Source organism: Culex quinquefasciatus, chromosome 2 (assembly GCF_015732765.1).
Source record: "Culex quinquefasciatus strain JHB chromosome 2, VPISU_Cqui_1.0_pri_paternal, whole genome shotgun sequence".
In the NCBI taxonomy this organism is placed as follows: Eukaryota; Metazoa; Arthropoda; class Insecta; order Diptera; family Culicidae; genus Culex; species Culex quinquefasciatus.
This window is the reverse complement of record NC_051862.1, coordinates 120,378,925-120,403,533: the sequence shown is the minus strand read 5'-3', so window position 1 is coordinate 120,403,533 and position 24,609 is coordinate 120,378,925. Positions and strand designations below refer to the sequence as shown.

General features: G+C 37.5%; 1 protein-coding gene across 2 annotated transcripts in view; it reads right to left on the bottom strand.

Moving 5' to 3' along the window:
* Nucleotides 1–24,609, bottom strand: part of LOC6043622 (discoidin domain-containing receptor tyrosine kinase B) — a 473,878-nt gene that overhangs the window by 80,742 nt on the left and 368,527 nt on the right. For both annotated transcript variants that reach the window (XM_038257913.1, XM_038257914.1), the window contains exon 12: nucleotides 14,540–14,972. In XM_038257913.1, the coding sequence (XP_038113841.1) occupies nucleotides 14,540–14,972 (433 nt within the window). The remainder of the gene's footprint in view (nucleotides 1–14,539; nucleotides 14,973–24,609) is intronic.

Sequence of the window (24,609 nt, the reverse complement as noted above, 5' to 3'; positions counted from 1 at the left end):
CAGGTCGAAATTCTTTTTGGTCAGTGTGATCACTTGCACTGCCGACTTACCGATTTTCAGACAATATCCGAGGCCTTCCAGCAACTCGTCAACATCGTCCGCTAACGTGTCCAAAACAAAAATTGGAGGTGGTCTACGTTCCGCTGGAGAGTTGTTCTTTTTTGACGTCGGCACTTTTTTCCGTGCACGACCATCATCGTCGTCGTCGCCGTCGGTAGTGCTGCTACCGTCAGAGTTGTTATTTTCTTCGTCGTCGCTCAGCATCTGGAACTCGTTCCTGATGGGGATGTTGGCGGATGTTGATGTGCCACTGGTCGTGGCACCGGAAGTACCGGAACGGGTTCGCACTGGTGATCTTGGGACATATCCAGGATGTAGTAACTTTTGTCGATGCCTTCAGCGCTGACGCTCCCCTGCGCGATGGCGGCCGACACGGCGTTGGTTTGTTTACCTTTTTGCACACGGCCGGTAGACGAACTTCGCGGGTTTTTCGAGGCCGCACTCGAACTGCCACGGCCACGGCCGGCCTTTGGCATGCTGGAGAAGCAAACTCGCGGGTAACCACAATCAATTACGGCGAAAAAAATCGAAAAAACGATGGAGCACTGAGCACTAGCTGCATGCTCTCGTGCGTACACGGAGGGAGCTGGTAAAACATATAAAAAAAATTAAAAATAGTGTTTTTTTGCAAATCAAGTTTTAGTGATAAAAAGTTAAATAAAAAAAATCACCCATTTTTTTACAGTGTATCATTTTTTTTCAGTGTAGTCTGTATCCATACATACAACTTTGCCGAAGACACCAAATCGATCAAAAATTTCCTTCAAAAGATACAGATTTTTGAATTTTCACATATCATTTTTGTATGGCCAGCTGCCAAATTTGTATGGAAAATTTTATGGACAAACTAATGATGCAAAATGGCTTCTTCAGGCATACCGAAGGCACCAAAAAAGTTTCAGTCGGATTAAAAAATACAAAAACTAAAATTGAAGAAAAAAGACCGATTTCGTAGTGAATTGCTCAATAGTTTCACTAAAAACAATTGTTGGAGTATTTTCCGAAATTCAAAAATATGTTGATTTTACTCTTTGTAAAACTTAATGTTTGGCTGGATTTCAAACTGCTATGTTGGAGCATTTGTTGTTTGAAGTGCTTGAATTTTGATGTTAATGAATTGTTTTTTTTTAGTGTTCATCATGTTTTATTTTTACAAGATTTTTTTTATCAAACTTTCAAATTTTGAGGTGCAGCCTACTCTGACCACAATTCCGACCTTGAACCGTACAAAATCCTACACCAAACATACTAACTTAATACCTCCCGCGGGACCAAGACTGCACCAGAACCAGGAGAAGTCTGCAGTGTCGCTCCGTAGCGCAGTGCAATGTAAATAAGCTTGCAGCAATATTCTCAGCTCAGCTCAGCTTTACAGTACCAAAGATTTCAAGAGCTGTGTGTCTGCTCACTGCTTAAAATTCAACATAACTCTCGTCTGTTTTCAGCGATTCGTCGGCGTCTAAAATGCAGCAAATGCCTTGCAGGGAGGTTCATAAGGTACACAACACGACTGCTGCACAGTGTGCCAACGGTCTTGTTTTATTCATCATTTGCAAGGAAGGACGACTTCCTTCTGGAAGTTGGATGGTTTCGGTTATAGGGTGGTTCAGAAAGTGGTCCTCCCGACGAGAAGGTCGATGTCACCGGCATCGAACTTTTCCTGTCGTCGTCGCGAGTTGTTGTCAAAGTACAAAAGTGGTTCCTCCTGAGACCCCCTCCCCAACCTCGCTTCCTTCCAGAAAGGGGGGGGTTGACGGGTTGTAAAAGTGCATTTTAAATATTTATTTAATTTACTTTTTGTGCTTCCCGAGCAGTGAAAGCGACCAGTCCAGAAATGACAGCCAGGTCAGGCCCGGCCAAGGAAGAATGACAGCGAAATTGAGCTTATTTGAAATGCTCGTCGGTGTTTGCATTAAGTGAAAGGGTTCTTTCTGGCGGAAATTTGACAGCCCCCCCGTCCGTGTTGAACGCGTTTGTTCGTTTGCTCAATTGTAATGGAGATGAGGCTGGTTCATTGTAAAACAAGTCTGCTCGGTGGGGTGGAGGGATAGTTTTTGAGTTGAAGTTGGGACTCTTGAATTGGATTATTTTTCCTAGTAAATCGAAAGTGGAATAGCTGTTTTCGTTGCCTTTATTAAACATTTTGGAAAAGTTTTGGAAACATAAATGCTTGTAATTTAGCAGTAATATTGTTTAACTACCATTCGTCTCCATCAGAGACCACAGTTAGAGTTTATTTTGATTCTGCGGATATATTATGCAAGCCAGAGTGATAACACAAACGGATACACTCTAAATACTATTTCAAGGACAGGATATACGATTGTTAGGCAAAATCAATATGAGTTCACCCCAAGGTTGGTTGATTCAAGTACTACTATGTATTGAATCAGTTGATAATGGAGCATATTCAGATTGCTTTTCAAAGCAGAAGGTAAATACACAATTAAGGATGAATGCGCGATTCTACAAAATACACTAATAGGGAGCACTCGAGTGGACCAATTTGGGTATTTTACGTTCAGTACTGGTTTATTACTAACATCTACTGAACACAGACAAAACAAAGATCGTGAAAATGCGAACAACATTTTTTTTCATTTCATAGTTTATTTTTATTAAAACTTTCAATGGACTTGTAGTAATTTTTACTCGGTTTCAAATTGAGTATTCTTTTTATTCACGTATTTCGATCTTTTTTCGTATTGCTAGAATTTATTTAGTAGCGATAAGGCCGATGCAAATATTTTTTTTAAGTTTTTGTTCATCGGCTCTGGCCAGGGTCGAGGGGGGTTTGACGCAAAAAAAAAAAAAAGAAAAATTAAAATAGTAAGCCAAAGCACAGTGGTTCAAAAGTTTTGACAAACTTAATTGATTAGAGCCAAAAGTAAGCATTTTCGTGCTTTGACATTTCCTACAACTTTGTTCAGCGTTGTCATGGCCTACTTTTGGTGAAATTTGTTTTTCAAAATATTCATCACAATAGGCTATGGAGTTTCTAACTTTTGACAGTTAAGAGATAGAGGCAAAGTAGTAAGGAAATTTCCACAAACTTTGTCGAGGACGCAAAAGCTCTAACTTTGTGTTGAATACTAGTTTTGGATACTTTCTCATAAATTCCTGCCAAAAAAAACAGTATTTTGACAGGATTTTAGACGATTAAAATTTTCTGAAGAGTTGTCAGTAATATCAAGACAAACAACTTTGTCGAAGACGCCAAATTGATAGGAGCTATGTGTGATGAGTTATAGCAAGATTTCGTGATAATTTAGCTAGTTTAGCTCGGTACACAAATCCTCGGGCAAATTTGGGTAAAAACCCATACAATAGGCTTCAAGTATGACTATTCCACTACAAAATGTCGGGTGAATCATTCGTCCGAAGTTTTACGGCTATAGATTTCCGCACTTAAATTTATTTTATTTTTGATGACTATTTAAATGCATTTAGGACACATTTAAGGGGTTACATAAATGTAAAAAATCACAAAATTTCATGTTTCAGAAAATTTATCCAATCCACTTAAAAGATGATTTTCAATCACTCCTGAAAATTTCATGAAGATATTTAATGTTCAAACTGAGTAAGAGACGATTTTAAGCTCAAAATTGTGCCATGCGCAAAGCGAACTGTCAAACTTTGTTAGCGTTTTTCTCTGAACACCGAGTTGATTTACGGATGCCACGATATCTCGAGATGGAATAGACTAAATTGGCTGAAATTTTTGGTGAAGACTCTTTAGACATATCCCGTGTGCATGACGAAGCCCGATTTTGAATTTGCATTTTTAAAAAATACAAAAATCAAAAACTGGTTTTTTTTATATGAAAAACACAGAAATACTTTTATCTTTTTTTTAAATCAACTTTTTGAAAATCCGGCTTTGTCACGCACATAGGACCGATTAAACGATGCTTCACCAAAATTTTGAATCGATTTGGTCAAAGCAGTGTGGAGATATCGTGGCACCCGTTTTTTGAAACTGCTAACTTAAAATAGCTAAATCTCGGCAATTATATAACCATTTGTCTTCAAATTTATTTTGATAATAGTTGAAAATATATGTTTTAAAGCCCTTTAAACAGATTTAAAAAAAGATTAAGTGTGTGCTCAAACCAACCTCTGAAATATTTGCCGATTCACATGTATGTAACCCCTTAAGCACATAAGCCATTTTTCGCGATTTATTTGGACACACGAGACAACATATAGGCCAGCTCTTGTGCAAATTTTGATGTATTGGAAGTCTATTTTTTGAAGCTATTGGCTAATAAATATTATTTTTATCAGCCCAAAAATGCTTAAAATTGTGCAGAATGTGGACCATCCATAAACCACGTGGACACTTTTTTGGGAATCTGTTACCCCCCCCCCCCCTTCGTGGACAATTGTCCATACAAAAAAAATCTTATTTGTATGGACAATCGCCATACAGCAACCATGTTGTAAGCAACTCGTTGCAAAACTTGATTCGTCGTATTTATCCAACTCGGTAAACCTCGTTGGATAAATGTACAACTCGTGCTGAAAAAATCTTCTTTTTGCAACTTGTTGCATAAACTACTATTATTTATTTAACATGGTTTTTGCATCCATGAACCCCTCGGTCATTTCGGTTTGTTTTGGTTATTTGACATTTATCTGCTTTTTAACTGGGCTACGGCCCAGTTATCGAGCGCCCAGTTAAACAACGCCTAGTTACCGAACAACTGCTGTTTTTTTTATTTGACACATACTTTGTGGGAGCCTTCCCCATCTGCAAAAAAAACAATTTTTTGTCATTGGTTCACCCATGTAAATCTTTTTACAATTTTGACTGTTATTCATAAAGAAATGGTACATAAATATTTGAAAATCTGTAAATTTTAAATTAATTTTTTGATTGATTGGTGCCTTGTGCAAAGTTGAAATTATTTGTGAGGACTATTCAGAAAAAAAAACATGTACACGGAAAAATGGTGATTTTTTGATAAACTTTGTTTTTATAAAAACTCAATTTCTCAAAATCCGTATCTTTTAATTGCAATTACAATTATTTTTGATAAAGTGCACCGTTTTCAAAATATAGCCATTCAAAGTAAAATTTGGTCCGAAAAGTTCCATTTTTTTCGAAGTCAATATTTTGTTTTTTTTTTTCAAATCAAGACTATTATTTCCAAACATTCAATATAACGACCGTCATTTCTGATGAGTAATACATTTTTAATGAATTTTTATCCAGTTGTGCCATTTTTTGGAATTTTTGATAGTTTTAAGGCCATTTCGACGACATTGTAATATCTTGTCGCACCCGCCATTTCGACGATCCTAGAAAAACGCGTTTTAATGTTTGATCTTCAATAAACAAAAACGAAAACACGCAATGTAAACAATAACAAACACGTTTTGTTTGGCTGACAATTATGTGCATTGTCCCGAAGTTTGGTTGAAGTTGGTTGCTGGAGTCCCGAGTTATAATTACAAATGTTTACGGTAGTCTAACTTGTACGTGTGTCAAACCCGTTCTGACCTGAACTCCCTTTGGCCAGTTGTCGCACTAACATCAATTTTCAGGGAGTGACAAGATAGCACGACAATATTGAAACTACTTTTATATGAAAAGTGACAAAATGCACGGATTTTTTCGGATTTCGTTGAATATTTCAGGACTGAAATCGAATTTTGGGAATCTGTGAAGGTCAAAAGGTGATTCATTGTGAGCTGCATAAAATGGCGTTCTTAGCTCAATTTGGCTCAAAATGCATGTACGACAAGTTAGCACGACGGCGAAGAATTGCTATAAACTTTGAATTTTGAAAACATTCTGGTGTTCTAGATACGCATTAATGTGAGGAAAGCAACAAGGGTCTACAGGTTGATTCAACGAAAGTTAAAAAAAAACTAACCTAATCCACCTATGTGGTTGATGCCTTCCCCACTTTTAACCAAAAATGGGTAATATGAGTGGTTTGGACACACATTCCACCTTTTTTGGATCCAGAAAAAAAACACAGATAAAACTTATGTGGTAATAACTCGAGACAGGGTTGCTAGATCTTCAATGTTTTGGACTCTTTGGAAAGGCCTTTCAATTGCCTAACCAACGATGGGTTGGATGATGGATCCGGACATAGTTTACGTACATTCAAGTGAGATCCGGCTTCAAAATTGTGCATGAATATCACTTAAGTGGTCATAACTCGAGACAGGGTTGCCAGATCTTCAATGTTTTGGACTCTATCGAAAGGCCTTTCAATGACCTAACCAACAATTGGTCGGATGATGGATCCGGACATAGTTTACGTACATTTAAGTGAGATCCGGCTTAAAAAAGGACATAAATATCACTTAAGTGGTCATAACTCGAGACAGGGTTGCCAGATCTTCAATGTTTTGGACTCATTGGAAAGGCCTTTTAATTACCTAACCAACGATGGGTCGGATGATGGATCCGGACTTAGTTTACATACATGTAAGTGAGATCCGGCTTCAAAAAAGTACATAAATATCACTTAAGTGGTCATAACTCGAAACAGGGTTGCCAGATCTTCAATGTTTTGGACTCTATCGAAAGGCCTTTCAATTGCCTAACCAACGATGGGTTGGATGATGGATCCGGAAATAGTTTACGTACATTTAAGTGAGATCCGGCTTCAAAATTGTGCATGAATATCACTTAAGTGGTCATAACTCGAGACAGGGTTGCCAGATCTTCAATGTTTTGGACTCATTGGAAAGGCCTTTCAATGACCTAACCAACAATTGGTCGGATGATGGATCCGGACATAGTTTACATACATTTAAGTGAGATCCGGCTTAAAAAAGGACATAAATATCACTTAAGTGGTCATAACTCGAGACAGGGTTGCCAGATCTTCAAAGTTTTGGACTCATTGGAAAGGCCGTTCAATGACTTAACCAACGATGGGTCGGATGATAGATCCGGACTTAGTTTACATACATGTAAGTGAGATCCGGCTTCAAAAAAGTACATAAATATCACTTAAGTGGTCATAACTCGAAACAGGGCTGCCAGATCTTCAATGTTTTGGACTCTATCGAAAGGCCTTTCAATTGCCTAACCAACGAAGGGTTGGATGATGGATACGGATATAGTTTACGTACATTTAAGTGAGATCCGGCTTCAAAATTGTGCATAAATATCACTTAAGTGGTCATAACTCGAGACAGGGTTGACAGATCTTCAATGTTTTGGACTCATTGGAAAGGCCTTTCAATTGCCTAACCAACGATGGGTCGGATTATGGGTCCGGACATAGTTTACGTACATTTAAGTGAGATCCGGCTTCAAAAAAGTACATAAATATCACTTAAGTGGTCATAACTCGAGACAGGGTTGCCAGATCTTCAAAGTTTTGGACTCATTGGAAAGGCCTTTCAATTATCTAACCAACGATGGGTCGGATGATGGATCCGGACATCGTTTACATGCATATAATTGAGATCCGGATATTTGTGAAAACACATTTTTATACATAACTTTTGAACTACTTATCGAAACTTCAAACAATTCAATAGCGATATATGGGACCCTAAACCAAGTCGAATGCAACTGGTTCGATCAAAATCGGTTCAGCCAGTGCTGAGAAAACTCAGTGAGAATTTTGGTCACATACATACATACACACACATACACACACATACACACACACATACACACACACATACACACACACATACACACACACAGACATTTGTCCAGTTTTCGATTCTGAGTCGATATGTATACATGAAGGTGGGTCTAGGAGCTTTTAATAAAAAGTTCATTTTCAGAGCAGGATTATAGCCTTACCTCAGTGAGGAAGGCAAAACAAAATACAAAGCGCGGGCAAAATACAAGCTTGGGCTTCCAAATTCAAAAGCCATGGTTCGTTGCTCCAGTCAAGAATCCCCAATATTTGCTTTTAATTAATTCACAAAGCAACCGTCAGCCCACAAAAAAGGGAACCTTCAAGCTCTCCACGCACTTCTTGCTAGTTACAAGCCACGTGAGCTTTTTCCCAGGGTTTGGCTCGTGTTATCGTTCCAAATTGTCGACGTCGTCCTCGTCATCCTCATCGCGCATCCCTCGGTAAAGGTAAATAAATAGCAGCAGTGGCGTATCATTATGAGGCCGAGCAGCAGCAACAACAACAACAGAGTTGCTTTTTCCATCAAAATGTGGGCTTCTTTTGGCCCTGCAGGAGAATGGAAATGGCATTTTTCAGTATAAACATCGTGCGCGCACACATGTTTGTGCCAACGCACGTGGAAAAGCACGCACAATTTGCCGTTTTCCACCGAAAAATGTGGGGAAATTTCCCGCTGGCAAACCCCAAAACAGCAAACACTGCATTGTGTCTCGAGTCGAGAAGAGTTGGCAGACAATGTTTAGCTAGCGAAATTTGATCATAACAACGCAGGGTTGAATTGCGCTTTTTTAATCAGTCGAATTTTTTCCATGAAGCTTTTTGAAAGGTGTTTTTTTTTTTTTGGAGGAGATTAATAACAATGTTTGAGGCTTTGAATTTCAATCTAAAATTCTCTTAAGCACAATATTGTTGTATCTCAACATTGCAACAATGATAAACAATATTTTGTTGTTCAATGACACCCCAGTTCACGGTGCCTAAAACGATATTCATTCACTCTGCAACTAAATATCAAAAACCTGTCAAAGCCTGCTACAATTTAAAGCTCATAACTGGTTGTGATTTGAAATGTACACATTTTCGCGCGCCAACCCGCATCAAATCATCAAATTCGGCCTACTCAGGTGTCCCTGCAACGATGTGCAAGCATGTGTGAAGTGCCTTCAGGGTGCATTCAACTATACCTACGGACTACACGATGGGCTAGAATTTGGATTTTTCCAACCATCAGCTCGACGGGGATATCGGCGGATGGGCGATTGATTGAATTGGCAGGATTTTAATAAGCTTGGCATGCAATCCCACCCACCCTGGGGAGGCCCACAGTGAGTGCGCACCTTCTAATGCACTATGCAATTGGACAAATCTTTTGAAGTGTGGCAGCGGGCAGGAAATCTGGCAGGGGGATTTGGAACTGCATTTAAATTCCGTTCAAATCAAAGTGCTAGTGATGTTCGGTGTGGTGTGGATGGAATTTACCACGCGGATCAGTACCGACATTTCGACAGGCATATTTCCGGAGTGGAATGTACAGTTAATTAAATATTTTGGAATACTGGTATGTATTCGCAAATGAAACTATGCTACCACATGTGATGTAAGCTGTACCTCATAAATATATCCTGATCATCTGAATACAAAAATAACTTTGATCCACTACAAAATGGATGTAAATATTTGTCATTTATTTATATATGATGGGTAATTAAAACAGAGAATTTCCCTTTGGTCTTTAAAAGAGCGTTTTTTACATATTTCAAATAAATTTGTTTACATTCTTTAAATTGTGAATCACAGATGTTTTTAAATGACATTGAGCAGTTGAGTAGACCAAGTAAGTTTCTTTTTTTAAGTGCAATCATATTTGTTTAAAGTCAATCTGGATTAAAATATGACCAACTCTCCATCCTTCCAAAGATTCGTGCTTTTCCCTGCATGAGTCTTTTTCGATCTACAATAATGAATCTCGATTTACAGTATGAATCTCTTTCGTTTTAACTGTAAATCGAAAGAGATTCATACTGTAAATCGAGATTCATTACTGTAAATCGAAAGAGAGCTTAAAAAGTTGATGGATTGAACATAATTCCCAGTAAAAAAAGTTGGATAGCAGAATTTATCCAATTTTTTAAGGTGAAATTCCATTCAACGGAAATGGCGGAAAAGGCATTTTTCACGATCATAATTCTTGCCTATGCATACCAACTGTCAGCAAATTTGTTCATGGATAAATATTTAGATACTTAACTCAAATAAATTAATCTATAGTCCAAGAAACTTTCACAACTTATACAAAATAGAAGTTTATGCAACAAGTTGCAAAAAGAGGATTTTTTCAGCACAAGTCGTACATTTATCCAACGAGGTTCACCGAAAATCAAGTTTTGCAACGAGTTCCATACAACGGAAAACGAAAAAAAAACGGAATCGACGTAACACCTTTTAATGGGGCCCTCTTAAACCTTGCGGTTTCGTCAACGGATCCACAGGCGTGTATCGTTCTTTTTGCGACAAGACTCCGCCTCCTGGGTCTCCTAAGTGTGAAGGTATGGCACGGGGAGAGGGCACCGAATACCTATATTAACACTTAGAATTTTTGCGTCTGCCTTGGGATTCGAACCGGCGACCTCTTCCATACAACATTTTTTGCAATTCCAAAAAAACACACACTGAGTGAAATTTTATGTCAAATTTTAATGTATTTTGTCAATAAATCGTTTAAACCAAAAAAATGTTGAAAAGTGTTACTTTTCGAAACAAGTGCTGATAAGTTCATCTTTTCAGCACCCATTTGAGTGCTGAAAAGTAGAACTTTTCAGCATTTATTTTGAAAAGTGTTGCTATTCGATTCTGTTATTTTTGGTACAGAAAAGTAGGCTATTTCGTCGTTCAAGAATGACAGGAAAAGTATGTAGTTTCACGACGGAATTGCAAAAAGGATTTTTTAAGTTTATTTCAAACTCATATAAATTTGAACATTACTTATTTATTTTTCTTTGTTTAGCTGAACCTAGCAACCACAGGTCCAATTTCCCAAGCTCAAAAAAATGCAACATTTTCAAAAAAAAAAAAAAATGAGATATATATACTTTATTAAAATTTATTGCAAATCCAATCTCTGCCAACTAGCACGAAATCTGAAAAAGTTGCCGCAACCTAACTTCGATTTGCGTGACAATCTGTTCTGAAGGGTAATTCTGGTCCGTCAGAGATACATTTTCAATAACCCGTGACGGAGGGGTGGTACGACCCCTATAATTTTCGATCATGCGAAAAAGACGCGTTTTTGAATCATTTGCAGCCTGAAATGGTGATGATTTCAAATTTGTTGTCAAAGAGACTTTTATTTAAAATTGGACGTCCTATCAGATGACATACTTAAAATTCAGAAAACCGATTTCTCATCGAAAAAAAAAACATAAAAATAGTCTTAACGCCTCATTTTTCGTTACTCAACTAAAAAAAAAGATTGGGACATGCCATGTTTTCACAAAATTTTACAAATGTTTCTTTTTTAACATTGAAAATTTGACCATTAGTTGCTGGGAAATTAGCATTTGAAAATGTGGGAATGCTTGGGTGAGACTTAAAACTACAATTTAGCAACCAGAGGTAAAGAGGTAACTCTTAAGCAATTGAATTGGAAATTTTCTAATCTCTTCGAAAAAAAAATATTTTGAGGAATGGACAATCATGAACACTTAAAAAATAGAAATCCGGAATTTTTCAGTTAAAATTGTTTGAATAAATCTATGTTTAGAAGTAGAATTTTGTTGCTTAGTTGGTAAGAAAAGATGAAGTCTGCAAAGATGATCAATAAATAAAAGTGGCTGAATCTTGAAAACAGTGGATTTTATCAAAAAATCTACTTTGCGTAATTTCCTATTGCAAATTTGATTTGAAATTAAAAACTGAAGTCGAACAATTGTATGAAAAAACGCAATTTGTTCAAAAAATCATCATTTTGTGCCAACATATTTGTTCATTCTTCTCTAAGGCTCAAAAGTTGCGTTTTTTGTACCCTAAAACATGTGGAAAAAATCATTATCGAAAAATATTGATTTTGGGAAATTGACTTTTTGTTGAAAAAAGTTGATTTAAAATCGTTTAAATAATCTATATCTGGCACAAAATGGCTTTTTTGGTCATACGGAAGGACCCCACATAGTAAAAAAAGCAAAGCAATCCACTTTAACGACCCGGGTCTTTTGTGGTCTCTGTTGCAAGTTTCTGCTCATTTCTAGGCATCCGAAGGTTATGTGTGGTGAGTCACCCAAAACCTCTTTTACGCAAATGGACCGACGTTTTACTTCCACATCCGATAGAAGGCCAGGAGGATAAGGCGGGAAACTATGAGCGAAAATTACATTTTGCGTAAGTTGCCATTGCCACCAAAACTAATATTTCACCAAATTTCTTTCGTCAGTTCAAAGGACATAAATTGGGCTATAATATCCTTTCATTATATAAGAATACACCAAGAATCTAGGGCAGTCTTATTGTTCCCTCTCATCGTCTGATGTGTGCTATCTTGTGACAACGAGCCATTTAGTACTATTCGAGAAAATCGATTTTTTATGTTTGATGATTAGTAGTTTATGCAACAAGTTGCAAAAAGAGGATTTTTTCAGCACGAGTCGTACATTTATCCAACGAGGTTCACCAAGTTGGATAAATACGAAGAGTGCTGAAAAATCAAGTTTTGCAACGAGTTCCATACAACATTTTTTGCAATTCCAAAAAACACACACTGAGTGAAATTTTATGTCAAATTTTCATGTATTTTGTCAATAAATCGTTTAAATAAAAAAATTGTTGAAAAGTGTTACTTTTCAAAACAAATGCTGAAAAGTTCAACTTTTTAGCATTTATTTTGAAAAGTGTTGCTATTCGATTCTGTTATTTTTGGTACAGAAAAGTAGGCTATTTCGTCGTTCAAGAATGACAGGAAAAGTAAGTAGTTTCACGACGGAATGGCAAAAAATATATTCAAAACTTCCAATGATAGAGAAAAACTTGTTGAAGCATTCGGTTCGCATACAATCGCTCCAAGTTTTAACTAATTTGGTTACACCAGTTAAAAGATACAGTACATTATGTAAACAAAAATCTGGAAACACGTGTCACAAGTGTGCACAGAATTCCCATACAAACTAAAATATATATAAATCAATAGTTTAACCGACTTAACGGTACACATCAACCAGAGCTTTTGCACCAAGATTTTTGTTACAGACATTTTAGTATCTTCAAAACTAAGGGAACTATCGATATGATTTTTCATTCATCCCCTAAAGCACTGTCTTCAAAGTTATTCACAACAAAGTTTGACTATTTTTACAATCAGGTTGTTGCAGGATTGGGTCCGTAAGTTTGACAATTTTGGAAGAAAAAGACAACAACTTCTTTGGTTGCTGTGCACCCTTAATCAGTATATTTTCAAAAAACAAATGATTGCATTGCCTTAAGAAAGTGAATATCAACAAAAATTTGTGAAAAACAAAAAAAAACGCATTTTTCAACAACATGTATGATGTGTCACAAGGGTGCATGATCATTTTTATGATAAATTGGTCTATTTCACAAGTGTGTATTGCGATATCCGGGAAACGAAAGCAAGTTACCAAAATCGGGTCAAAGCATCTTGTAGTGTTTGTTAAACATAGCAAAACATCATCATTAACTTATTTTCGACCGAAATGGTCTCTGTCCAGCCGGACCCTAAGATAACAGTTTTTGTGAGTTGCGCGTATTCACCGACAGATGGCCAGTGGGCCTCGTCGGATCCGCCCATTAATTACGCAACTCAAAATTTGCATGGGAAACTTTTTTTTCGTGACGGCTTTCGTGGCACGCTCCTTTTAACTGTTCTAGACTAATATTTGAACGAGGCGTATCTCTAAACAAGTTTTTACAAAAAATGATTCCAAACTGCTTATTTTGTCGTTTTAAACCGAAACAAGGCAAAAACTATTCGCCATTTTCAAAAATTTGGCTTGAATATATCAAGGGCCGCCATCTTAGACCCACTGGGCCCACAAAAAGAGGTACGCTCAGTTTGTATGGGAGCTGTCAACATGCTCCCGGGCTGTCTCTGTCATAAGATGCAGACGTCATTTTTACTCATGGATAACATGACTTTCTTCGTTGAAATATTTAGAATTATTGAAAAAAAATAGTAACTTAATTGAAAATGATTTTATTCACATTTATTGAGGGCAAATTGATAAGGGATTTTGTTTACCAAATTGACTTTATAGCTGTCGGCCACCATTGCTAGTACCAACTAGAGATCCTTAGGGTCTCTAGTACCAACCACTAGTGTCATCCTTTTATCTACAAGGACTTATTCTAACAAAAATAATGTAAAATCCAGTGAATCTAATAAAAATATACATCGTTTGGTATATGATATATTATGTAAACCTACAGGAATATTTTTTTCTGTGTGGTCCACCATTTTATTTTCCCTTTTTATTTTTTATAGGATATTTGAATTATGATAGTGAATAATTATTCTTTTGGAGCAGATTTTGTTAAACGTTTTCTCCGGAGGTCCATCGTTTGAGAGATATCACCGTCATCGTGTTTTTTTTTTTGGGACACGCTAATATTCCGTGTTCAATTTTTTCCTCCTTCCCAGCGATTCAACGCCTACTGCCAACACAATTGAAATGTAACAATTCGCCAAACTTCCTGGCGGCCAACGGCACCGTACAATTCTATTCCGATACCATCGTTCGCAACATGCTACGGGTGCAAATCGGCTTAAACCGGCTCAACGAACGCACGGGATAATAATTTCCCACCCCGCGTCACCACTTTTTGGACAGCGACCATGGACTCACCTGTATCCCTTGGTCTCGCAGAGATGCAACTCGCCAAACACGCCGCAGCCGAGCTTCTCCACTATCACCAGCTTATCCCGCGGGTACTCGCTCAGCTGTAAATCATCGTCCGAGACGCCGTGATCCAGATCGCTGTAGGCGTTCAGGGTCTGCTGGGAGTGCTGGGAGTGGTTCAGGGTTTGCTGGTTCTGCTGCTGCTGCTGCAGGTGGCTGTTGGTGTTGGAGGGTGTCGTGGGGGCCGTCGACGAGGGCTTGCAGATGGCAGTGGCGGCGTAGTACTTTTCCGGTGGTGGGGGCACCGGTGGGGGTTTTGGGAAGATATTGTTGAGCGAGGGCGGTGTCAACCGGACGCTCACGTACCCGCCGGGGATCTTCGGTATCAGGTCCTGCATGTGGGGCACGGCGTACTCCTGGCACACGATATCCGGCACATCTGTGGGAAAGAGATAGAGAGAGGGAAGACCATATTGTTTTTATTAGAATTGTGACGCATGGGTTAGAATGGAAAGAGTTTCATGTTTGCCTTTTTTGTGGTCTGTGAAAACAGCTGGATAGTCGGTTGCAACACTCAGAAAAAAGTACTGGCGAAATCCATAAGAACGTCTTATGACCATTCGACATCAGGATTTTATTCGAATGTCATAAGATATTCTTATGTCTGGGAGGGGAAATTTGACAAAGCCGTCACTTAAGATTTCCATTGAGCTATCTTATGATAATGGTGCGAAGATTTTTATGACTTCAACAATAGTTTTATTATGGATATCAGTGTTAATTAGTTAATTTTACTCGTGATTTTCATAAAGCAATCTTATGATATTTGTAAGAAGTTTTGTATTACTTTTGCTTTTTTGTTTGTATTTAAAAAAAAAAACAATTCTTAGGAATATTCCAATCAGTACAATCGGTAAAACCCTATATTTGGTCTGAAATGATCCAATAATTTCAAGAATGAATTCAAGAATTTCTACTGGATTCTACCGAACCGGTCAGGGTTTTGCTGGAACCTTCAACTGGTCTATCGATCGATAGAATTGCGTTCGTCGTGCAACTTCCGTGGAGGCTCGGGATCGATTCTACCGGACCGGTCTGCGGAATGAAATTTAGGTTAAATTCTGTTTTGATTACAAACATATGAACTTACGTTAGAATTCGCGAATCCGCTCTGGCCAGAGGCCACAGCATCCGTTCCTTTGGCGGTCGAAAGAACGGCCTTCTGGGACTTGCCGAAACCTCCAACTGGTGTCTCGAACGGTGGAATTGTTTTCCGGGAAGAGATCGTCTCGTCATTCTCGCTGAGGCTCGGGATCGGGATAAATTCTACCGGACCGGTTTGTGGAGTTAAATTTATGTTAAATTCTGGTTTGATTACAAATATATTTATGAACTTACGTTAGAATTTGCGAGTCCGTTCTGGCCGGGGCCACAGGATCCGTGCCGTCCTTACCGGAGCCTCCAACTGGCGTCTCGATCGGTGAAATGGTGCTCCGGGATGTGCTCGTCGCTTCGCTTTTACTATTAATCTGGACCGAGTCTACGGAATCGGGTTCGATTGTGAAATTAAAGTCAAGGTCCTGTAGAATTAACTCATCACGCAGAAAAATAAGGCATATTTGAATCAACAAAATGTTTTGATGATTTGAAAATCATGATTTTTGTTGAATCAACGCTAAACGTCAAAGCAGCTTTTTCAAAACAAGAAAAGACTTTTGTGGAATTGAGAAAATCAAGGTTTGTTTCAACGCAAAATCGGCGTTGATTATATTCAATAAAAATTTTGTTGATTCAAACCTCGTACAGGCTGATTCTACAAAACATTTTTCTGCGTGATGTAATGAAGTAATAGTTTACTTTGCCATGAAAAATTAAAAAAGCAATAACTTACGTTACGGGTCCTCCACTCGGAAACAACTTCCCACAAATTGTTTACGACGAATTCAAGGAATAAGGCTAGCTTCGTCCAACACGATTTGCTCTTCCGACGCCACTTTTAAAGTTTGGGTGAAATAAAATTGTCTTATGCTATTTTCACACTGCTGACATTTGTAAATAGCGAATATCCAAACTATAAAATCCATAAGAAAATCTTATGATCTTTGTTGCCAGTTCTTATAAAAAAACAACAACATGGCATTGGTCGAACAGCATTAGAAAATCTTATGTTAAGCATGCGCTGATTCGATCTGATCTCATAAGCTTTGATAAAGCTTTCATAAGCCTAATTATAAATTTCGTGAGCGCCTCAATGGACACAGCTGGGACCTCTTTCATAAGACGTAACTTATGATATTATTAGGAGCTTTTCTCTCAGTGAACTCGTCCTTTGCTGAAGAGACAGGCCCGTTTCAAGGGGGTTTCGTTATATTGATTTAATGTTTTTATTGTATAAATCTTCACATATCATCAAATGCCTCCGAATGTCTTCAAATGTCTTTAAATGCTTTCAACTGTCTTCAAATGCCTTCAAATGTCTTCAAATGTATTCAAATGTCTTCAATTTTTTTCAAATGTCTTCAAATGTCTTCAAATGCCTTCAAATGTCTTCAAATGTATTCAAATGTCTTCAAATTTCTTCAAATGTCCTGAATTGGTCCCATCAAAAAAATGTTTTCCCTTATTCTTGTACTTTATCACTTCTGGACATTATGGGGTCAGCCACCATCGAGGTAATAAAGCCATCTATTAAAATCGCCATTTTGTGTGAATTTTTAATACTACTTTTTCCGCTACTGGTTGCATCGTATGACTTTTCCGGCTCTTGCTACCATCACACCCGATGCCACTCTAGTTGGCCAACTCTGGGTAGTGCCATGTGGCGCTTCACATTTTCCCCGGCGCGGTCACCAGCCGGAAAGTGACCAACACGGCCAACCTCCCCACATCTAACACACACACACTCACAAAGTAATGTATTAAAATATTAAACGGTATTACCATAAATTTATATTAGCCGCGCTCTCTTTTCTTGCTGACGATGTCCACGTTAAAAATAAACCCATCCATCCCCGTTGTGGTGGCCAACCCTGAGCTCCTCCCCCTCCCTCCTTCCAAAAGTGGTTTTCCTCGTGGAAAAATCACCAAATGTGTCACCCTTTGCGAGCAAATGAGACCCACCGCACTGTGTCGTCCTGCCGCCGCCGGCCAGGGCTATTATTACAGAGTTGGACAATAAAATTTTATGTTCGCCGGGGTAAATTGTCATTTTCAATTTCGCTCAATCGAAGGAAATGATAGTGTGGCGGCGGCTGGTGGAGTTGCATTTTCCAGAATGTGCGCGGTCGCCATGTCATCGGAGCTGCACAAGGGGAGAGAGTTGGAACTCCCTACCCGGAAGGGTAAGGACGATATTCTAGGTTCTTTTTTTATGGCGGCACTGAACATGGCATTGGCAATTTAACGGCCCATCGGGTAATGTCTGTTGACAAGAGTCAATTAGAGTTCCGTTTCCGTGGTGCAAGAACGTTATGGAGACGTTCGATTTTTACAGCTGGAGTTTAATTGATTCGAGACACGGGAGAGTTTGGTCAATATTATTGGATCCGTGACTCATAAAAGTCCGCAAAACACGATCTAATCAAAATTTCTACAGATTCCTAAGTATCTCAAATTTCACTAAAATTTGAGTTCACAAGTCTCAAGTCTCTAAACTCTCGAATATTTCTAAAGCCGTCTAAGTCTCCCTAATCTTAAAAGTCACCCCAGTTCTTTGAGTTTTCCATGTCTTGTCAGTTTCCAAAATTTTGGTAGTCTCTAAAATCTTTTTTTTTCATAACTTATTTTTATTAGGTCCTATTAGGTACTGCGACCAGGATCTTGTTAGTCTACCGAATCTTGTGAGTCCTTAAAGTCTCGGAAGTCTTTCAAATTTAGAGTTTTTCAGTCTTGTGTCTGTCTTGTTTCAAGTCTCATGATTATCCAAAGTCTTGAATGTCTCCCAAAATATTGAAAGATTCTAAAATTTAGAAAGCCATGTCATCATTGTGTCATTGTGTCATTGTGTCATTGTGTCTTGTTTCAAGTCTCATAATTAGAGGGTGACGAACCAGAATTCCCGGGAAATCGACCATTTTTGGACCTCTCGATTCCCGGGAAATTTGGTCGAGACTCCCGAGAAATTTTATACTAACAAATATCGAACCAAAATCAATAATTCAATCAGAAAAATATTTGAAAAATTCGAAATGGTTTAGAACATTTGATGTTCAATGTTCGATTTTCAAAATGGAATAAACCAATGCTTCTCTGATCTTTTTATTGTAAAAGTGTAAATTTTAACTTTTAAAAATTTCAATAACTATAATTGAGAGTAACCAAAAATGTCGACCCCAAAATTTACCTTGAAACATTATTAGCAGTTACACACCAAGAATGAAATATTCATTATTTTTAAGAAGGAAAACCTTTTCTAGATAAGTCTTTTTTTTATTCTAAATAAGTCAATTTCGCTGTATCGAGGTAATTTCCTTTTTTGATGTCAATAAGTAATTTTGTGTTTTGCAGATTAAATTATTTTGAGAATAACAATCAGGCATTCTTTGTAATGTTAGTGTCTGCTAATTATGAACATTTACAGTTGATCTTAAGAAGGAAAAATCAACTTAAAATTTTTACTTTGTGTCGATATTTATCATATTGCAAAAATACGATATTGCATAAATGGAAAATTATTACCTACAAAAAATCTAATAACAGGTTCAACAACAAGTTGGTGCAACTTTTGAAAAATCACTCAGTGCGAATGAAGATTCGTAAACATTTTGAACTGCAATTTTGAGTCCCAAAAAGGCTCAAGGAACGATTTTTTATTTGTAGATTGAGGTAAAAAATCAAAATGAAGAAATAGTTCCTCAAAACAACGAGGTTACTTAGTTTAACATTTCATTGGATTAGTATGAATTAATTGTATCTGAATTCATTAAAAAGAAAAATTTAATTTTACTTTTCTTTTTAAGTTATTGACACTATAGGCTAGTTAAAAAAATTCCCGGGTCCCGGGAATTCCCGGGAAATGGCAAGACTCAACTCTCGATTCCCGGGAAATTGAAAATCTCGAGAGTCGTCACCCTCTACTCATGATTATCCAAAGTCTTGAATGTCTCCCAAAATATTGAAAGATTCTAAAATTTAGAAAGCCTCCAAAATCTTGTACGTCTACCAAATCTTGGGAGTCTTCCAAGTTTTGTAAATCTTTCAAATCTTGAGTGTCTTCCAAGTCTTGAAGGTCTTGCGAGTCTCCAAAGTCTCGAAAGTCTCCCAAAATCATGAAAGTTTCCCATGTCTTGTAATTCTCCAAACTTGAGTGTCTTCCAAGTCTCGAAAGTCTTGTGAGTTTCCAAATCCTTAAATCTCTTTAAAAATCTTGAAAGTTTCTAATATTTTGAAAGTATCCTAAATCTTGTACGTCTACCAAATCTTGGGAGTCTCCCAAGTCTTGTAAATCTTTCAAATCCTAAGTGTCTTCCAAGTCCCGAAAGTCTTGTGAGTCTCCAAAGTCTCAAAAGACTCCCAAATCTTGAAAGTTTCCACTATTTCAAAAGTCTCCAAAATCTTGTCTACCAAGCTTACAAAGCCTCCTAAAGTCTTGCAAGTCTCTCTCTATTCGCGGGTCCCTCAAATCTTTTGTGCCTTCCAAGTCTCCTAAGTCTTGTGAGTATTCTAAATCTCGAATGTCTCCAAGGTCTTGCGAGTCTCCAAAGTCTTGTGAGTCTCCCAAATCCTAAAAGTCTACCAAATTTTGAAATCTTTTGTTTCTTCCAGTCTCTCAAGTCTTGTAAATCGTTCAATACTTGATAGTTTCCAAACTATTTAAAATCTCCAAAAATTTAAAAGTCTTAAAATGCATAAAAAAATTTGACTCTAAGTTAATCATTCTTGAGTCTTCAAAGTCTCCCAAGTCTTGTAAGTCTAACAAATCTTAAAACTCTCCAAATTTTTATAGTCTCCAAAATCTTGTTATTCTACGCAGTATTGTAAGTTTTCCGTGTCTTGTGAGTAGGGCTAGCAATTTTTCACGGCAAAAAAATCGAAATTTCGCGGCATGCCAATTACAAAACATTGGAATTTCACGGAACCCTAAAAACTGATTAAAATAAATTAAAAGAATGAGCTCTTTTATAAATTGAGTATAAACAGAAAATTGTTTTGCAAGTTAGTACCGTAAACTGGGGTGACATTGATAGTCCGTGGTGACTTTGATAGGTTTTTCAAATGCCGGTCAAATTCATAGCTCAAAATTTTTGAGAATTTGGAGTATATTAGCACTAAGGGCTACCTTATTATCGAACACATATGCAAAAATGTGACTGTTATATTGGATGTATCCAAATTAGTGGCCAAAACAAATTTCTATCAATGTCACCCCGGACTATCAATCTTACACCAGTTTACGGTAGCAGATAGATGACACAAATGATTATTTTAAAAAAATATTGGATTTATTTTGATTTTTTTTTTTGAATTTTCGTCAGTTAAATTTATGATTCAGCAAATTTAATTAGATAAGAAGTAGTAAAATAAGAGTTCTAAAACTAACAATATATAAAACATTATTTGTTTTCCCAGGGTTGTCAATAAAGGAATTCGAGTATTTCAATGGATTTTAGGCAAAACCTGGGTGCTGAATAGTGGTTCGCAAAACGGCCTCAATTTTGAACTGTCAAAGTGGAACAAATTTACTGTTCGCTAGAAGTAGAGAGTATTGTTATCGATCAAGCCGAGCTCCTGTGGTCTAATGGTTAAAGGTTTCGCTTAATGAGCGGAAGGTCGTGGTGTCAAACCCACATGGCTCGGCACATCCTTTCCCCTGTACTCTTCACATGTATAAGGACCAACTGTTCTCTGTATAATTGCCCTGCAGAGCTCCACGGCCCGATCGCAAAAAGTGCTTTGAAGGGACGAGTTTTTCAGAAACCAGAATTTAAGGGCTAGCTGGGTATAAGTAAACGTAAAATGTGCACTTCGGTTCTAGCGATACATTTGGACAGTACAGAGTGGAAAAGGCAAAGCCAAAGAAGATTGAAAAAACATTCAAACCTCTTCGGCGGCGAAGTTACGGCAGTGGATCGCTCGACACACTCGCTCAACAATAGCGTGTGTGCGTGTCCCATCTGCCTAATAACAGAAGAAGCCTTTGTGATTCTATAAATAGAATTGCAAGTCCGCAATAGATCTAAATTCTGGTCGCAGTGGATAGTGGCATCGAACAAAAAAAAAAATCGATCATTTAAAAAAAAGTTTTTTTGTTCAAGAATGATTTTTTGTTGGCTTTCGAGGACCTGAAATTGAAGTTAAGAAATCTTTACAAAGTTGAAGGCGAGATCGTCATTTTTTAAAATTGTGAATTAAAATTGTTTATGGAGTCGATGCGGTTATATCCATCCAGAAGCTGTCTTAATCTTTATTTGATTCACACACACAATTTTCCAGCAAAAAATATCAAAAACTAACCAAAATGAAACACAAATAAGTAAACATAAAACAGCTAATTTATCAGTAAGAAAAAAGTCATGCTTGTGCTTGAACAGCTTCCTAATTTGTAGATGTAAACAAAGTGGAATCATTCAGAAATCACGTTACGCATTCGCTCTATTCATCATCCAGGGCAAAACTCATAAAAGCTGTTGATAATTGTAGAAAATTATTATACATTGCAAATGCTATTCTTTTACAATCTTTTTTTTTTTTTTTTTTTTTTAATTTTTTTTTATTTATTTATTTTTTTTTTTTATTTTTTTTTTTTTAGTTCTAAATCTGACAAGCAATATTTGGTTAGTATGGAAACTATGTACATCCGAAATGCTTGTTAAAAACTTGTAATGAATTTGAAATAAAATAAATAATGCTTATATGTACTGAGAAGCGATTTATCAATGAAATATTTAAAATTTCGCGGCATTTCACGGTGCTTACAAAATTTCACGGCCAGGGGCAAATTACACGGATTACGCGGTTTCCGCGAAATCGCGAAAAATCACTAGACCTACTTGTGAGTATCCCAAGACTTCAAAAAGTCTCCCAAGTTTCATGAATCTCCTAAGTCTTGAATCTACCAGGGTTTGAGAGTCTCCAAAGTCATGAAAGTTTTCAAAGTCTGAGTCTTTCAAATCATGAAAGATTTTCAAATTTTCAAAGTCTCCCAAAATTTCGATTTTTTTGACTCTTTGGAATTTGGAGAATCTCTCACTAAATTTTATCGAAGAAAATGATCAAATCTTGAGTGTTCCACCTTCGGCCCATTTACAGCCATTAATTTTCCGAACCAATTTACTCAAAACCTCAAAGTTCACGAATTTTACGACACATTTTTATTACACCACGTGCGTTTCACCACCTCTTAACATGCCTCAAAGTGATTGAAAATTGTTTTTTTTTTCTCTCTCGTTCACCTGCATTATCGTGCGTTCATGTTTTACTGCACCTGTCAGATCCCGAATGGGATTTTTGAGAAAAGAAAAAAAATACCGTCAATTCAACTCTACACCATAAAAGAAGAGTGGTTCTTCACTCCCTCTCGTTACCACGTGTGCACCTCACACCCACACTAACGGCGGCTCCTGCTGTTATCAGCTGGCACACGTGGAATGTGCGCCGGGGTGACACGGTCGTCGTCGCGAACAACGTTTATGATGGCGCTTGATGTGACTGGCGAATATCAAACGATGTTGCAGCGCGATTGGTCCCGTTGAAATCAGGTTGAAGTTTGTACAAACTTTTAAAAGTTATCTTAACAACTACATTTCTAATCATTTTTCTTGATTTCCGAAATCAAGCAGGCATTTTTAAAAACTTAATTTTAATGTCATAGGCCGGCTGCGAAGTTATGGAAAAGTTTTTAATGTTGTATATTGCAAGTTAAATTAAATAGCTCTTATCAAATTCAAAAAGATCACATTTCAACAGTACCAACCACTTAAGAGGAGGGGAGGGATGTTAAAAAGGGGTCGAGTGTGAGTGGCTGTGGCGTGGTAACATAATCATCATCGTTTGTTGACTGCTTCCTCACACCCTCACTCACAAACACACTCGCAAAACCCAGTGACACACATCGACACACGTCGAAGATCACCATCGTTATCCTTGAAGGATACGGTTATATTCCATGTCCATTAGTGGCTGGTTGGTTGGATTCTTGTGACACATTCACCGCGATGTGAAAGATATACCTAGAAACACACTTGACGGTGAATAAGTTGAGTTGAGCTTTGGAGCTGGCGATGGAGGGATGTCTTTTATAATCTTAAGTGTTGCCGATGAAATTACAGCGCGCACGAGGCAGGAGCTGAACGATAAAAGTACCACGTGGGATTATCCATCTTTGAATTGATTCACATTACACGGAATGACGATGAAGCTTTTATACATTGATACAATTATCCTAGATTAAATTTTCAAAAAGTCCTGTCCGCATATGAAACCCATGGCTCATAAGTTGTTTTGAAAATTTTCATTAGAATTGAAAGAGTAGCTTTATATTAAAAATGTAAAATATACTGCATAAAGGGATAACATTTTTACAATAAGAAAAATACGAAATGTAATGTGAACGAACTGTTATGGATTCAAACTTCGAAAAGCGCTTTCAACAATTACGTAAACATTGATAAATGTGGTTATTTTAATATTCCCAAATTGTAATAATTCCCTCAATGAAAATGATTTTGAACAGGAAAACGGCAAACTCTTTGAACAAATTTTCCACTAAAAACCTTTGAAATTGGTTTCTTCGATGTTTTAGCAATTATTTCAATGTCATGTTCAATCAATTTTATTTCTTAAATGATTAAATGTCAAAAGTGTAGCTTCATCTGCCTGTGTGGATCAATCGGACCGCGCACTGGACTCACAATCCAGAGGTCGCCGGTTCGAATCCCGAGGCGGACGCAAACAATTCTAAGTGTAAATATAGGTTTTCGGTGCCCTCTCCCCGTGCCATACCTTCACACTCAGGAGACCCGGGAGGCGTAGTCTTGTCGCAAAAAGAACAAAACACGCCTGTGGAATCGTTGACAAAACCACAAGGTTCAAGAGGGCCACATTATAAGGGGTTACGTCGATTCCGTTCCGTAGCTTCA